Source organism: Oreochromis aureus, linkage group 3 (genome assembly GCF_013358895.1).
Source record: "Oreochromis aureus strain Israel breed Guangdong linkage group 3, ZZ_aureus, whole genome shotgun sequence".
NCBI classification, from domain to species: Eukaryota; Metazoa; Chordata; class Actinopteri; order Cichliformes; family Cichlidae; genus Oreochromis; species Oreochromis aureus.
In genome coordinates this window covers 73,989,324-74,005,192 of record NC_052944.1, presented here as the reverse complement: position 1 = coordinate 74,005,192, position 15,869 = coordinate 73,989,324, and the positions used below count along the sequence as shown (strand labels likewise).

The 15,869-nt window shown below is 43.0% G+C and overlaps 1 protein-coding gene across 2 annotated transcripts in view; it reads right to left on the bottom strand.

The window, feature by feature from the left end:
• Positions 1-1,609: 1,609 nt before the first annotated feature.
• The window catches only part of LOC120437551, a 48,736-nt gene continuing 34,476 nt past the window's right edge, over positions 1,610-15,869 (bottom strand). For both annotated transcript variants that reach the window (XR_005611221.1, XM_039608120.1), the window contains 2 exons: positions 3,307-3,645; positions 1,610-3,068 (listed from right to left, as the gene is read on the bottom strand). Coding sequence is in view for 1 of the 2 variants with exons in the window: in XM_039608120.1 (XP_039464054.1) it covers positions 2,899-3,068; positions 3,307-3,645 (509 nt within the window). In the remaining variant the exon portion in view is untranslated. The remainder of the gene's footprint in view (positions 3,069-3,306; positions 3,646-15,869) is intronic.

Below are 15,869 nucleotides of genomic sequence, written 5' to 3'. Positions count from 1 at the left end.
TCCCAGCTGTAACAGTCGCAATGGTGTGGTGTCCCTTTAAGACACCCAAGTCGAGGGTTGATGGTGTCATCAGTTGTGCCACTGCTCTCTCTCTCTGTGATTGTCTGGACATGAGGAGAGACCCTTTTTTTTTGTTTGCAACGCCTGGGTTGTATGAACGCTGGGCGTTATGTTGTTGAGCCGCAGCCGTTCAGCCGGGCTTTTATATGGTTGTTGAAGAAGGCGTATTAAAGAACCACAGTGGATTACCGATACCAGCGTGGGTGTGTGTTCTTCCGACTAGCCTGCTAGGTGTTTTGCCGCCTCCTTTCAACCACGCAACACAACCCAACGTTACAAAATGGCGCCCGAACATCTTCTCTTGGACCTCAGTGTGCAGTATCTTCGAGCAGCTGATGATTGGTACATAAAAAGGTACGACGCGGCGAAGTGGATGTCCGCCATGTTTCGCGGGAATGGACCAGGCTGGCATGGACCAGGCTGGCCTGGATGCGGACGTCGGGAGGATCAAAGGGTCGCGGTGGTGCATTTCCATGGCAACGACTGGAGCCGCTCCAGCGCTGTTTGTGGACTGTGGTGCCGTTCTCTGTTTGGCCTCTTCGTTGTGGCTCCATTGGATGTGCGTGGACCTGCGTTTCCTGGGTGTCGGTTCGATGCAGCTTTGCCATAGTTCCTGGATTTGCATTTTTTTAATGTATTTCGTGTTGGTTACTGTTGTAACATGACTGTTGTTTGAGTTTTCTATAGTACTTTCTGGTACTGTTTTCAAATATTATGCTGACTGTTACAGTTTTTGAAAAGAAGAAAAAGCTACGAAAAAGAGGGAATTTCATTCTGTAATTGTCCTGGCTATCCTAAGTTTATTTTATTTCTATAACATTTATTTAAATTGACATTCACCATGTGGGACACTGTCATGTATGCCAGTTTGTCAATATTGCACTGTACATTTCCCTGTTTTGGTTTCAACATCTTATCCTGCTGACCATGTATGGAGGCTGGTTAAGTCTGGACTGTACCAATGCTGGTAAGGGCGTCTAACTCTTCCTCCACAACCTGCTTACTACCTAAAGTTGCTATGTGTAGTGAAAGGGGGTAGCGGGGAGGAGGGTCACCTGGGTCCGGCTGAGGACAGCCTTTGTTTAACCCGGGTGGAATATGTAACAGTCACAATGGTGTGGTGTCCCTTTAAGACACCCAAGTCGAGGGTTGATGGTGTCATCAGTTGTGCCACTGCTCTCTCTCTCTGTGATTGTCTGGACATGTGCTTGCACGCTAGTGCATGAGGAGAGACCCTTTTTTTTTTGTTTGCAACGCTTGGGTTGTATGAACGCTGGGCGTTATGTTGTTGAGCCACAGCCGTTCAGCCGGGCTTTTATATGGTTGTTGAAGAAGGCGTATTAAAGAACCACAGTGGATTACCGATACCAGCGTGGGTGTGTGTTCTTCCGACTAGCCTGCTAGGTGTTTTGCCGCCTCCTCTCAACCACGCAACACAACCCAACGTTACACAGCCCATTGTTCCTTCAGTGGGCTGGTTTCAGTCATTATGCAAACATACTGTTTATAAGATTGGGGATGACATTGGACAGACAAAGAATTATTTATCTTTCACAGATTAGGTTTATTATGTGGATATGAACAGAATATGCTCCGGTGAGGCACACACATTACACAAAAACAGGCTTTAGTAGCACAGAAGTAGCTATATGAATGTCACTTCAAAATTCAAAAGAACAAATCAACTTGTAGCTCTTCTCATTAACAAGGCAGTAATTTAACAGGCTTGTTTCATATAGCAGGCACAAAGATGTTAATACACAAAAACTGTGTACAGCTCAATAACACACCTCATACTCATATCTCATAAACTGCCAGTTATTCAACTCTGTCATTTATCTCCTACCTCTGAGAGGAGGCGATACTGAGCTTACACAGATCACAGGTTGAAATAATGTCAGGTTAAATGTATAAATGTTCACATTGTTACATTCAAGGTGATCAAATCTGAACATATTTAAACAGGAGGCCTGAAACTTTAACAGCCACAGGAAACAAAAACAAACACTGAATAGTAACACGTGTAAAACTATTGATAAACAAACTCATATAAAAAGTAAATAATAAATAATCTTGACGTGTTTAAACTGAAGAGTTTCCTTCATGGAGGAACAAGTTAAGGCTTCATAGATCAGAGGAGGAAACATGTGACTCTGCAGCTCCATGTAACACATTTCTCTTTGGTTTCATAATAATATCAGATTATTCAGTCACTCAGTTCTAGCTGATAAATGGACCCTGAGCACTTTGTGTTGTGTTTGTGTTGTCAGTCAGTGTCTGTAATTATTGTGTAACATCTAAACATGAGGATCAGTCTGTGAGTCTGACCTTACAAACAGCTGAACCTGAAGATGAAACAAACTCACTGATTCTGATATTGTGACAGAGACAACGCTGAACTCATCACTGTGAACAAACTTATTCTGTTGACATCAGTGACAGAGAAGATGTTTGTGAAATGAAACCAAATGTTTTTTTGTTGTTGAATATCACTGATCTTATTTTCAGATTTGCAACTTTTCTTTGTTTGAATGATTAAGTCCTGAATGTTCCACATATAAATAAGGCAAAAGTGTAAATAACACTGTTTAAGAATATAAACTCTTCCACTGAGATGAGCGACTAACCTGGAAGCTAAAACAAACTAATGACTAATACTGAAGCACACAAAGCAAACAAACAAACAAAATCAGTAACTTCATCACTGAGAGCTGACTGATGTCTGTCCTCATGTTGTCCTCTGAATGTTTAACAATACTACAGGAAGTCTGGCTCATCAGGAGACTCAGACTCCAGGAGTTCAGCTGTAAGAAACTCACATTTCAAACAGGCTGGAATTCAGCAGGAATCTGGTACGGCTCTTAACTCTTTGTTTTTTTCATGTTTTCTGTAGATAAAAAATCCAACAACAGCAGCAACAAGAAGAACAGCAGAAACACTCAGACCAACTTTCAGTCTAACAGACCCACCCTCCTTCTCTCCATCCTCTGTGTCTCCTCCTGGCTGACCTGCAGGTGAGAAACAGGTGTGAGGTGTCAGCTGTCAGGTAGGTGATGAGTGAAGAACAGAACAGAATCCATTTCCTCTTCAAACTGCTGTCAGACATTATCTACTGCACTCTGATCACATCACTCAGACCAGCTGCTTTCTACAAAGTCTCATCAACAACATCTTTAGAAACAAACATCAACAACCAGGAAGCAGCTTCACCTCTGATCACACACACACTCAACTCTACTCACTCACCTGGAGGAACAACATGAAGGTAGATGATGCTGATGAGCTTCAACGGTTGTCTGACTCCCTGGACGACATGACACTTGTATATTCCAGTGTCATTAATTGTCACATTCTTCAGAATCAGAGACACGTCTCCATCCTTCAACTGTTTGTCCTGCAGATCCACCCGGTTTTTAAAAGATGGATGCTGGTTGTCTGAATCAAACTGCTCATCCCGATAATAAAGCACATATTCATCTCCCAGGTCAGTTCTGTTCCACTTTACAACGATGTTGTTGTTGTTTGGAGTTAAACATGGCAGAGTGACTATCTTCTCTCCAGACTCAGCTGTGATGTTTTTCTGGTCTGAAAGAGGAAACAAAACCGAGCAGAGGTTAAAGGTCAAAGCACATGTTAGAAAAAATGTTAGAGTTATATAATCGTTATTTACTAGTGGCACTAATGCAAGTTGCTTTGCAGTGGGAACATTAACAGATAGAAATATTATCCACAAGCTGCCACACTCTCTATCTAATATGTAAAATGACAGAAATCTATAATGAAATTACTTTGATGTGATGTGAGTAGCCATTGGGGAGGCCTTTATTTTTATGAAGGGAGGTACATAGAAAAGTTTTCTATAGAGATGCAGCAAAATTGAGCCATGGATGTAGTCAGGTCTCAACAAGGGGGATGGTATCTATAATAAACAAAAATATACAAATTACAAAAAAATAAAAATTAAGCCCCAAGGAAGTATCAAATAGAGCTACGTGTATGTGTACCTGAGCTTTTCCATGCACCCATTCCCTGAAACATAAAACAAAACTCAAGTAATAGCAACTAACAGCTAAAGGGGAGGTGTGGAACAAAATGTGGGCCATTACAGGCCAGAGACAAAAGAAAGGTGTGGGAATGGATGGGGACGTCAAATATGCAAATGTCTCCTGTCTTCACACCCAGCTCTTCCCATCTTCTCCATTTCCCCGTCTCCTGCCTCCTCAGCCTGTCTCACTCTGTCCCTCTCAGCAGATGACATCAAAAGGGAACCGGGCAGACTCCAGTCCAGTAAAACTGCAGGCCCTGATGGTGTCAGTCCCAGGGTCCTCAGGTGCTGTGCTTCCCAGCTGTTTGGAGTTCTACATCAAATCTTCAACATGAGTATGAAACTGCAGAGGGTCCCATCACTCTGGAGGACATCCTGCCTGGTTCCTGTCCCCCAAAAGATCAATCCGTCAACCCCCAGTGACTACAGGCCAGTGGCTCTGACTTCACATGTCATGAAGAAGCTGAAGAGACTCATCCTGAGACACTTGTGTCCGCTGGTGGATCCTCTACAGTTTGCTTATCGACCCCATATCAGCGTAGGGGATGCCATCCTCTACCTGCTGGACCAGACTTATTCTCATCTGGACATTGTTGGGAGCACTGTGAGAATCATGTTCTTTAACTTCTCTAGTGCTTTTAACATACTCAGACAGTCACTGCTGGGGACTAAGCTCATGGAAATGCAGTTGGATGCCCCACTGGTAGCTTGAATTATGGACTATTTAACAAATCACTCACAGCATGTACGGGTGAGGAGCTGTCGCTCTGACAACATCCTGAGCAGCACAGGGGTACCTCAGGGGACTGTCCTATCACCCTTCCTCTTCACCCTCTACACATCTGACTTCAGGTACAAGTCTCAGTCATATCATCTGCAGAATGGTGGGAAAGACCATTTCAGGTACTGCTCCCCCCACCTACTGCTGTAAAAATAGCTGAGCCAAAAACCTGGTTACATATTACACAACCTGCACACACATAACAAATGCCACACTTCGACACAACAACAGTTGTGAGCTAGGGAAAGCTACCTCCAACCACAGGGGGACTGGGAAGTCTGGCTACAAAGGCGGTTGCCTCCAATAGGGGGGAATCGTCTCAACACTAGTGAAGATTTCCACTAGTGATGTGTCGGTCGCGAACGAAATGGCTCTTAGAGCAGGATCTTTGACGTGAACGACGCGAGCCGTGGGGTTTTTTTTTCCTTTCTCTCTCCCTCTCTCTCGCACTTTTTTTCCGCTTCACTCTGCACGCGAGCCTTGTGCTTTACGCTGGGCAGAGGGGGGAGGGGCGGTAGTTACACTCGCAGTAGCACAGGAACAGAGCCAGAGGGAGAGAGAGAGAAAGAGAGCCAGGGACAACAACGTCACATTAGAAAGGTATAGTAATCATCCACAACTATTTTCAGTTGCAGATGATAAAGGATTCAGAAAGTTTATTCATGCAGGCCCATATGACAGAGAATGTGCATCTTCTTTTTGTTTTCATATTTTAATTTATATTTAATTGTGTTGTGGTTTGCAGTGTTTTGTGTTGTTTCACTTTAAATCTGTTTAAAAGGAAAAAGCTGAAAATTTAAAATGTTAAAAGTTGAAATGTGAATAGTTGGTTTTTGTATTATATGATTTATTTATTACATTTTATGTGGAGTGAATAAATAAAAGCATATTTAAGGTGGCCCCTACAGACAAAGCACGTGCAAACTCCAAAACACGTATGAACTCTGAAGCACATAAAAACTCAAAAAGCATACAAAACACAACACAAGTGCTCCAGAATGCTAGGCGCAGTGTTGAGCTTTTGTTACCTAGTGGCTACACAAGCCAGCAAGTACCAACGACCGGATTTGGTGTGTGGTAGTAACAGGTAAATGAACTTTTTTTTTTTTTATTATATGAGTGCCTGTGTATAAATACACAAACAATACACATATGCTTTCAATTGTGTAATATAAGTGATCTAGGTAGCTCTGTTTTGGAAATTCAGTTAACGCTAGAAATGTGTTTTAGAGTTTGTACGTGCTTTGTCTCTAGGGGCCACCGCATATATTTATATATAAACATATATAAATAAAACCACATTTTTTACATTTTTACATTACACATTTTACAAACGTGAAGAGCCGGTTCGGAGCCGAAAGAGCCGGTTCTCTAAAAAGAGCCGGAAATCCCATCACTATTGACGCCTGATTAGGCAAGAAATAGGCAGGAATCAAGAAAAGAGAGTCCTAGCGTTACTGCTGTCTGTAACATTAGGTCCCATAACAGTGTGGGGGGGAAAGGGGAGCACAAAACTAAATTAAGTAGACACCAGCACAGTGTATGGGGTTCAGTAGCGGCTAATACAGGCCATACATGCTAAAACATACAATAAAGGATCATCTCACCATTGTAAAAAACATATATAGACCAGAAACAAAAGGTCATTAAGGCTGCCACAAATGATTATTTTGATAGTCGACTACTCACCGATTATTTTTGCGATAAGTCGACTAATGAGATCATGCGTCCATTGACCTTAAAACGCACAGCTTATTGCACCAGCAGCATCTGCTCTTATATAACTATCATTAGCTTACAGCTTGAAGTGTTTAAGGTATGTGCTAACTAAAAATAAAGACAAGATGATAGTTTATTAAACTTTTAATGAAATTTGCTGATTGTCTCGGTGGAGTTTAATAAACTTATTACACTCTTAAATCCTACAACCCAATTCTGCATCTTTTGGGGATCCGACAAAGCTTTAAACGACGCGTCAACTATTAAGTCAGTCGTCAACGATTTTGATAGTCGATATGATTAGTTGACTAATCATGGGAGCCATAGTCATAATATCCCTAAGAATAGACATGGGTTACATTTACAAACGTGTTGATAGTTAAATTGTGTGTTTTTGGACTGCTTCCCAAGCTAACAGTTTATATGTGTGTGGCATGTGCACCTACTAGGGCCGTTATATTGAAAACCCAGACAGCAGAAAGATTAACCTAATGTATTAGGAGAAAAACTGTCACGATCCTGGGTCTTTTGACCCAGCGTTTTAAGTTTGAGTTTATTTTGTTCATTAGGTTATCTAAGTTCATTTGTTTATTCATTTGTGTATCCAACCCCTGTTAAGTCTCCCTTGTCCTTCATGTGTTTCATGTCTGTGTTTCTTATGCTGTCATGTTTGCGTTTCACTATACTTCCCATTTTATTTTGAAAGAGGTCCTGTGTTCCTGCATTTTGTTTTACTCTTCCCCTGTGGCGTTATGTTCATGTTGTGTCTACTGTGCCTTTCTGTCCCATGTTTCAGGTCCCTATGTTCTGTCTCCCCAGTCTGTTAAGTTTACATGTCTTGAGTTCAGTCAGTGTGTTTCCTGTTTTACTTTCACAGTCTATGTCCTATGTTAATGTTTCTAGTTTTGCTTCCCTTGTCTCGTCCTGTGTAATTACTCCCAGCTGTGCTCTCCTCCTGTGGCTCATTCCCCCTCGTTATCCCTCTGTGTATTTAAGCCCCGTGTTTCTCTTTGTCAGTGTTGCGTCCTCCAACATATCTGTGTGATTCTCCCTGTGTTTCCATGTATGATTTAGTATTAGTTTTCCCAGTTTAGTTTTATTCTTTGTTTCCCTTCCACGCCAGCAATAAAGCTGTTTTTTGAGTTTACTTTTGGTCTTTGCGAGTTTGCGTTTGGGTCCTACTCTTGCCTGCACACAGCCGTATTGTGACAAAAACACAATACACTGCACTGTGTAAGTATTATACAGGAACATAGCTTAAATGGTAAATGGCCTGTATTTGTATAGCGCTTTACTAGTCCCTAAGGACCCCAAAGCGCTTTACACATCCAGTCATCCACCCATTCACACACATTCACACACTGGTGATGACAAGCTACATTGTAGCCACAGCCACCCTGGGGCGCACTGACAGAGGCAAGGGTGCCGGACACTGGCGCCACCGGGCCCTCTGACCACCACCAGTAGGCAACGGGGGAAGTGTCTTGCCCAAGGACACAACGACCAAGACTGTCCACGCCGGGCCTCGAACCGGCAACCTTCTGATTACAAGGCAAACTCCCAACTCTTGAGCTTAAACAGGAGGAAATTGATAGGAAAAATTTCAAAGGTATGCAACACTGTTTACAGTAAGCTGAGGCTCTATCCCTCTAATCTGCCTTGCTCTCAGGCCTTGTTGTGGCTTCTCTGCTATCTGTCATTCAAAACACAGATTCATGCACAACCTGCTGGATTGCGGCGAGCTCTTGCATAGACTGCCACACATGATGATTGCTTGGTTTCAGATTGTTTCTTTACATGATTGAAAATGTCCCAGCACTCTTTTTTTCCTTATCTCAAAAGTCTGAGAAGTCACATATCTCAGCACCACTGGGTTAGAAGTGTCTTGGTTTTTTGTTGATTAATAAGCTGGAATGGGAAATGCCACACAGAGACGCGTAAGACTGCAACTATGCTTCCTGGTCCCAACTCTGGATAGTCACTTTTTAGGTGGATTAATGAATCTAGTCAGATTTCTAGAAATGAGAGCTGCTCCAGCTCTCATTTCATTGTGATGGATTCCATTTCTCCTAACAAGAACAACAAGACCAAATTTCTCCCAGAAAGTTTCCCAATTATCTATAAAGTCTATATCGTTTTTTGGACAGCACTTAAGACTGCCAACAATTTAAGGGGAATATTCTTTTACTCCTCTTTCAGGAGCTATCTATGTCCACTGGTAGAGAATCAATAGGGACACTCCCAACAGAGTTTAAAAATGTAAACGAACAAGATTTCCTTTCATGTGTTTCTATTTAGGCTCAAATCGGTTTGATGTTTGGAGGCTCACAATGATGAAATAACTCAAGCACAAGTAGAGAGCCTGTTTGGAAAATGTAAGTTTTAAAAAATACAGATATTTGTTTTCAAATGTTGGGAGTAAAAGTAAAAAGTAATCAGAAAACAAAACTCGAGTTAAGTACAGACCTTAAAATTGTATTTAAGTACAGAAACAAAGTATTTGTACTTCTTTACCTCCCACATGTGCTGTTCTACTTAAGTACAGAAATTCTGTACATTTTTCACCTCTGTGGCAGCTGTGGTTTACATGCTGAAACTAGAGATGGACCGATCCGATATTACGTATCGGTATCGGTCCGATACTGACCTAAATTACTGGATCGGATATCGGCGAAAAATAAAAAATGTAATCCGATCCATTAAATATCAAAAAAACACCTCACAAAACTTGCAACACGGCGTAACTCGGCTCATAACCGTAGCACGTTGGAGCAGTATGCCTCACGTGATAGAGCGGCTGTGTGTATTTGTAGCCTCGCTACCAAACCAGCATTTCATCTCCAAGGAAGTTATCCCAGAGAGAAGTAAAGCAAGTGTGTAAGTTCATCTCTGAATGTTTGTAAAGCATTCCCACGTTAAGCAACAACAACGATATATGGAGCGACTGCCTCTCTCTCTCCCTCTCCTGCCGCTACTTCAATCGTGAAACTGCTTAATGATCAGCTGATCGGCTTTTCTGTCGCGAGTCTCTCTTCTTTGTTTTTGGCCCACTTCGCGCCAGAAAGAGGAAACCAGCGGCTGAACAACAGCAGCACGTTTAACCTTGATAAGCTGTTGTTAGAATTTATTTAATATTACTTTCTACACCAGGATCCTTTTCTACGTAGCTGACGGCTGGTAACTGTGCAGGGGCGGATCTAGCAAAGTGTAGCCAGGGGGCCGATAGGGGCATGAACAGGGAAAAGGGGCACAAAGACATACTTTTCTTTCTTATTCTCATTTAAAATATCTAGCTTTTAATAAATAATTATCTGAATCTTACACCCAAAGTTTTAATCTGATGTAAAATGTATAGAAGTCCATTACTATATATAGTAACTCTTAAGTCTATATATCCTAGTAAGCTATAGTACTTTTTCCTTTGGGAAGGTACCGTCTGTGAATTCTGCAATTCTGTTGAAGAAAGATGTTGAATCTATTTAATTATTCTTGAAAAATAATTTGTTTCTGTGCATTTTTTTTCACCCTGCATCAAATTAAAGTTGATTACATCGATTAAGCATCATGAGGTGGAGGGTGGGTGGTTCCTATTTTTTTTTTTTTGGGAGTTTGCAACCCTATTAGTTAGGTTGCTTAATATTTCTGCTAAGTACTCTTTAAAATACCAGAATAGGGAGGATGGAGTAGGTTTAAGTTAGGTTTTAAGTTAGGTAAGGTTTATTAGATTGATCAGTGTTGCTGAACTATGAAATATTTTGGGCGCAGTGTATTTTTTACACACAGGTATAACAGAATAGCTTTAGTGTTGTTGTTTATTTAAACTTGAGTATGAACTTATACAAAATGCAGCAAGATATTCAAAAAAACAGTTTTATTGATTAAAAAACACACAATATCGGATTCATATCGGTATCGGCAGATATCCAAATTTATGATATCGGTATCGGACATAAAAAAGTGGTATCGTGCCATCTCTAGCTGAAACAACAGTGCTTTGTGTGATAAAGTAAAACTGGAATGGGATTCTCCACCAGCAGTGTTGGGAACGTGACTTTAAAATGTATTCCACTACAGATTACAGAATACATGCCCCAAAATGTAACGTATTTGTAACGTATTCCGTTACGTTACTCAATCAGAGTAACGTATTCTGAATACTTTGGATTAGTTACTATATTATCATGCTTTTACAGCTACATGAATATATTATTGTTGTGTGATTTATTACTATTACGGATGGTTACTCACCATACCAATAGCAACTAGATTTTTAAATCTTAAATCTTAATATGTGTATATATGTATATGTGTATATGTATGTATATGTATATATATATATATATATATATATATATATATATATATATATATGTGTATATGTATGTATATATATACATACATATATATATATATATACACACACACACACACACACACACATATACATATACAGGGAGTGCAGAATTATTAGGCAAGTTGTATTTTTGAGGAATAATTTTATTATTGAACAACAACCATGTTCTCAATGAACCCAAAAACTCATTAATATCAAAGCTGAATGTTTTTGGAAGTAGTTTTTAGTTTGTTTTAGTTTTAGCTATTTTAGGGGGATATCTGTGTGCAGGTGACTATTACTGTGCATAATTATTAGGCAACAACAAAAACAAATATATACCCATTTCAATTATTTATTTTACCAGTGAAACCAATATAACATCTCCACATTCACAAATATACATTTCTGACATTCAAAAACAAAACAAAAACAAATCAGCGACCAATATAGCCACCTTTCTTTGCAAGGACACTCAAAAGCCTGCCATCCATGGATTCTGTCAGTGTTTTGATCTGTTCACCATCAACATTGCGTGCAGCAGCAACTACAGCCTCCCAGACACTGTTCAGAGAGGTGTACTGTTTTCCCTCCTTGTAAATCTCACATTTGATGATGGACCACAGGTTCTCAATGGGGTTCAGATCAGGTGAACAAGGAGGCCATGTCATTAGTTTTTCTTCTTTTATACCCTTTCTTGCCAGCCACGCTGTGGAGTACTTGGACGCGTGTGATGGAGCATTGTCCTGCATGAAAATCATGTTTTTCTTGAAGGATGCAGACTTCTTCCTGTACCACTGCTTGAAGAAGGTGTCTTCCAGAAACTGGCAGTAGGACTGGGAGTTGAGCTTGACTCCATCCTCAACCCGAAAAGGCCCCACAAGCTCATCTTTGATGATACCAGCCCAAACCAGTACTCCACCTCCACCTTGCTGGCGTCTGAGTCGGACTGGAGCTCTCTGCCCTTTACCAATCCAGCCACGGGCCCATCCATCTGGCCCATCAAGACTCACTCTCATTTCATCAGTCCATAAAACCTTAGAAAAATCAGTCTTGAGATATTTCTTGGCCCAGTCTTGACGTTTCAGCTTGTGTGTCTTGTTCAGTGGTGGTCGTCTTTCAGCCTTTCTTACCTTGGCCATGTCTCTGAGTATTGCACACCTTGTGCTTTTGGGCACTCCAGTGATGTTGCAGCTCTGAAATATGGCCAAACTGGTGGCAAGTGGCATCTTGGCAGCTGCACGCTTGACTTTTCTCAGTTCATGGGCAGTTATTTTGCGCCTTGGTTTTTCCACACGCTTCTTGCGACCCTGTTGACTATTTTGAATGAAACGCTTGATTGTTCGATGATCACGCTTCAGAAGCTTTGCAATTTTAAGACTGCTGCATCCCTCTGCAAGATATCTCACTATTTTTGACTTTTCTGAGCCTGTCAAGTCCTTCTTTTGACCCATTTTGCCAAAGGAAAGGAAGTTGCCTAATAATTATGCACACCTGATATAGGGTGTTGATGTCATTAGACCACACCCCTTCTCATTACAGAGATGCACATCACCTAATATGCTTAATTGGTAGTAGGCTTTCGAGCCTATACAGCTTGGAGTAAGACAACATGCATGAAGAGGATGATGTGGACAAAATACTCATTTGCCTAATAATTCTGCACTCCTGTATACACATATTACATATATATATATATATATATATATATATATATATATATATATATATATATATATACATATACATATAAACACCCTCTCACCCCTGCGGGCGGTTTATCCTTCAAGCTCGGGTCCTCTACCAGAGGCCTGGGAGCTTGAGGGTCCTCTTGCAGTATCTTAGCTGTTCCCAGGACTGCGCTCTTCTGGACAGAGATCTCCGATGTTGTTCCCGGGATCTGCTGGAGCCACTCGTCTAGCTTGGGAGTCACCGCACCTAGTGCTCCGATTACCACGGGGACCACCGTTACCTTCACCCTCCACATCCTCTCGAGCTCTTCTCTGAGCCCTTGGTATTTCTCCAGCTTCTCGTGTTCCTTCTTCCTGATATTGCTGTCATTCGGAACCGCTACATCGATCACTACAGCCATCTTCTTCTGTTTGTCTACCACCACTATGTCCGGTTGGTTAGCCACCACCATTTTGTCCGTCTGCATCTGGAAGTCCCACAGGATCTTAGCTCGGTCATTCTCCACCACCCTTGGGGGCGTCTCCCATTTTGACCTCGGGACTTCCAGGTTATACTCGGCACAGATGTTCCTGTACATGTATATATATGTATATATATATATATATATACATATATATACACACACACGTATATTATCCAAGATGGCGGCGCGTGAACAACGCGAGGCTCAGTGTCTCTCCAGAATCTGCTATTTAGCGGTTTTTTATCTACTTTTAACCGGATTATTCGTCCAGAATTGCTGTGCGTTGCTGACCTACAGCAGACAAGAGCTTCTGGACATCTGGACTCATAACTCCAACAGTTTTATCGCCGATCTCCGACTCATCCCAGAGATCTCCAGAACACCGGAGGCTGCCCACTCTCCCCAGCCGGGCGGAAGTGCACGCAGACGGCGCCGAGATCATAAACAAAGGCGAGGTAGGCGCGGACGGCTACGGGCTAAGCTAAAGCTAACACCACACCGGCTGCCTTTACCCAGTATTTTCCTCGCCAATGTCCGTTCTCTGGCAAACAAAATGGATGAGATACGGCTCTCCATCACTAACAACAGACGGATTATGGACTCAAATGTCATGTTTTTCACCGAAACATAGTTGAACAACAGCTGCCCGGACAATGCTATCGAGTTAGCAGGGGCGCTACACACACCGAGCCGACAGGCTAGCAGATGACTCGGCAAGACCAGAGGTGGAGGTTTGTGCATTTATATTAACAATGCTTGGTGCATGAACTCCACTACTACTGAGAGTCACTGCTCACCTAATGCGGAGTTTTAATGGTCAAATGCAGACCTTATTATGTCCCCAGAGAACTCACTTGATCATACTCACTGCCGTGTATATACCCCCTGACGCTAATGCTAGGTTGGCCATGAAAGAACTTTCTGCAGCCATTAACAAACACCAGAATAAACACCCGAGGCTGCTTTTATTGTTGCTGGCGACTTCAACCACACCAACTTAAAGACAGTCCTCCCAGATTCCACCAACATGTCTCCTGCCACACCAGAGGAGTCAAGACTTTAGACCATGTTTATTCCAACCTGGCTGGAGCCTACAAAGCCACGCCCCTCCCCCACATTGGACAATCGGACCATCTCTCCCTGTTCCTCACACCTCGGTATTCACCACTCATCCAACGTGTGAAACCTGCTGTGAGGACAATTAAAGTGTGGCCAGAGGGGACAGACGCAGTGCTCAGGACAGATTTAAAACACAGACTGGAATATGTTCACCAACACAGACCTGGACCAGTACGCCTCATCTGTACTGGATTACATCTCAAAACCACAGACAGTGTCACCACCCAGAAACGCGGATCACCATGTACCCCAACCAGAAGCCTTGGATGAACCGGGATGTTCGTCTCCTCCTGAAGGCCCGCAACACCGCCTTTTTAGGTCAGGAGATGCACACGCCTACAGTACAGCCAGGGCTAATCTAAAGAAGGGCATCAAAAAGCCAAACACCATTACAAAAGAAGGTAGAAGAACACTTCTCCAACTCCAACCCCGACGCATGTGGCAAGGACTCCAGACCATCACAAACTACAGGACCACCAAACCCTCCCCGCATCCTCTGATGTCTCCTTCCTCAACGAGCTCAACAACTTTTACGCTCGTTTTGAGCAAGGAACCCCACAACCACAACCAAAGCAGATGTGACGCCAGACCACCAACCTCTGACTCTCTCCCCCACCGATGTAGGAGCGGTGCTGAGCAGGATCAATGTCCACAAGGCTGCAGGTCCTGATGGCATCCCCGGTCGTGTTCTCAGAGCATGTTCTGGGGAGCTTGCAGGAGTGCTGACAGACATATTCAACCTGTCCTTGGCCCACGCTGTGGTACCGGCCTGCTTCAAATCCACCTCCATCGTCCCGATACCCAAAAACTCCAACCCATCTTGCCTCAATGACTACCGCCCAGTAGCACTCACCCCATCATCACTAAGTGCTTAGAGCAGCTGGTCCTAGCACACTTCAAATCCTGTCTTCCCCCACCCTGGACCCCCACCAATTCGCATACCGCCAGAACAGGAGCACAGAGGATGCAGTCTCCATCGCACTGCACTCTGTCCTCTCACACCTGGACAACAACATCACCTACGCCAGAATGCTGTTTATAGACTTCAGTTCAGCGTTCAATACAATCCACCCTCACAACTCATCAGGAAACTGACAGACCTGGGCATCAGTTCCCTCATCTGCAAATGGTTACTGGACTTCCTGACCAACCGCCCCCAACATGTCCGGCTGGATAACCACTGCTCATCTACCATCACAATGAACACCGTGTACCACAAGGCTGTGTGATGAGCCCTTTCCTCTACTCCCTCTTCACCCACGACTGCAGACCTGCTGATGATTCCAACACCATCATTAAGTTTGCAGATGACACCACGGTGATTGGCCTCATCAGTGACAACGATGAGACCGCCTACAGGGAGGAGGTGGATCGTCTGGCTGAGTGGTGCGACACAAACAACCTGCTGCTTAACACCGAGAAGACCAAGGAGCTCATCGTGGACTACAGGAGGAATGCTGACCCACATCCACCCATCCACATTAAGGGGCGGCTGTGGAGCGTGTGAGCAGCTTCAAGTTCCTGGGAGTCCACATCTCCGAGATCTCACCTGGACGACCAACTGCTCCAAGCTGGTCAAGAAGGCTCACCAGCGCCTCTTCTTCTTGAGGACTCTGAGGAAGAACCACCTTTCCTCAGACATCCTGGTGAACTTCTA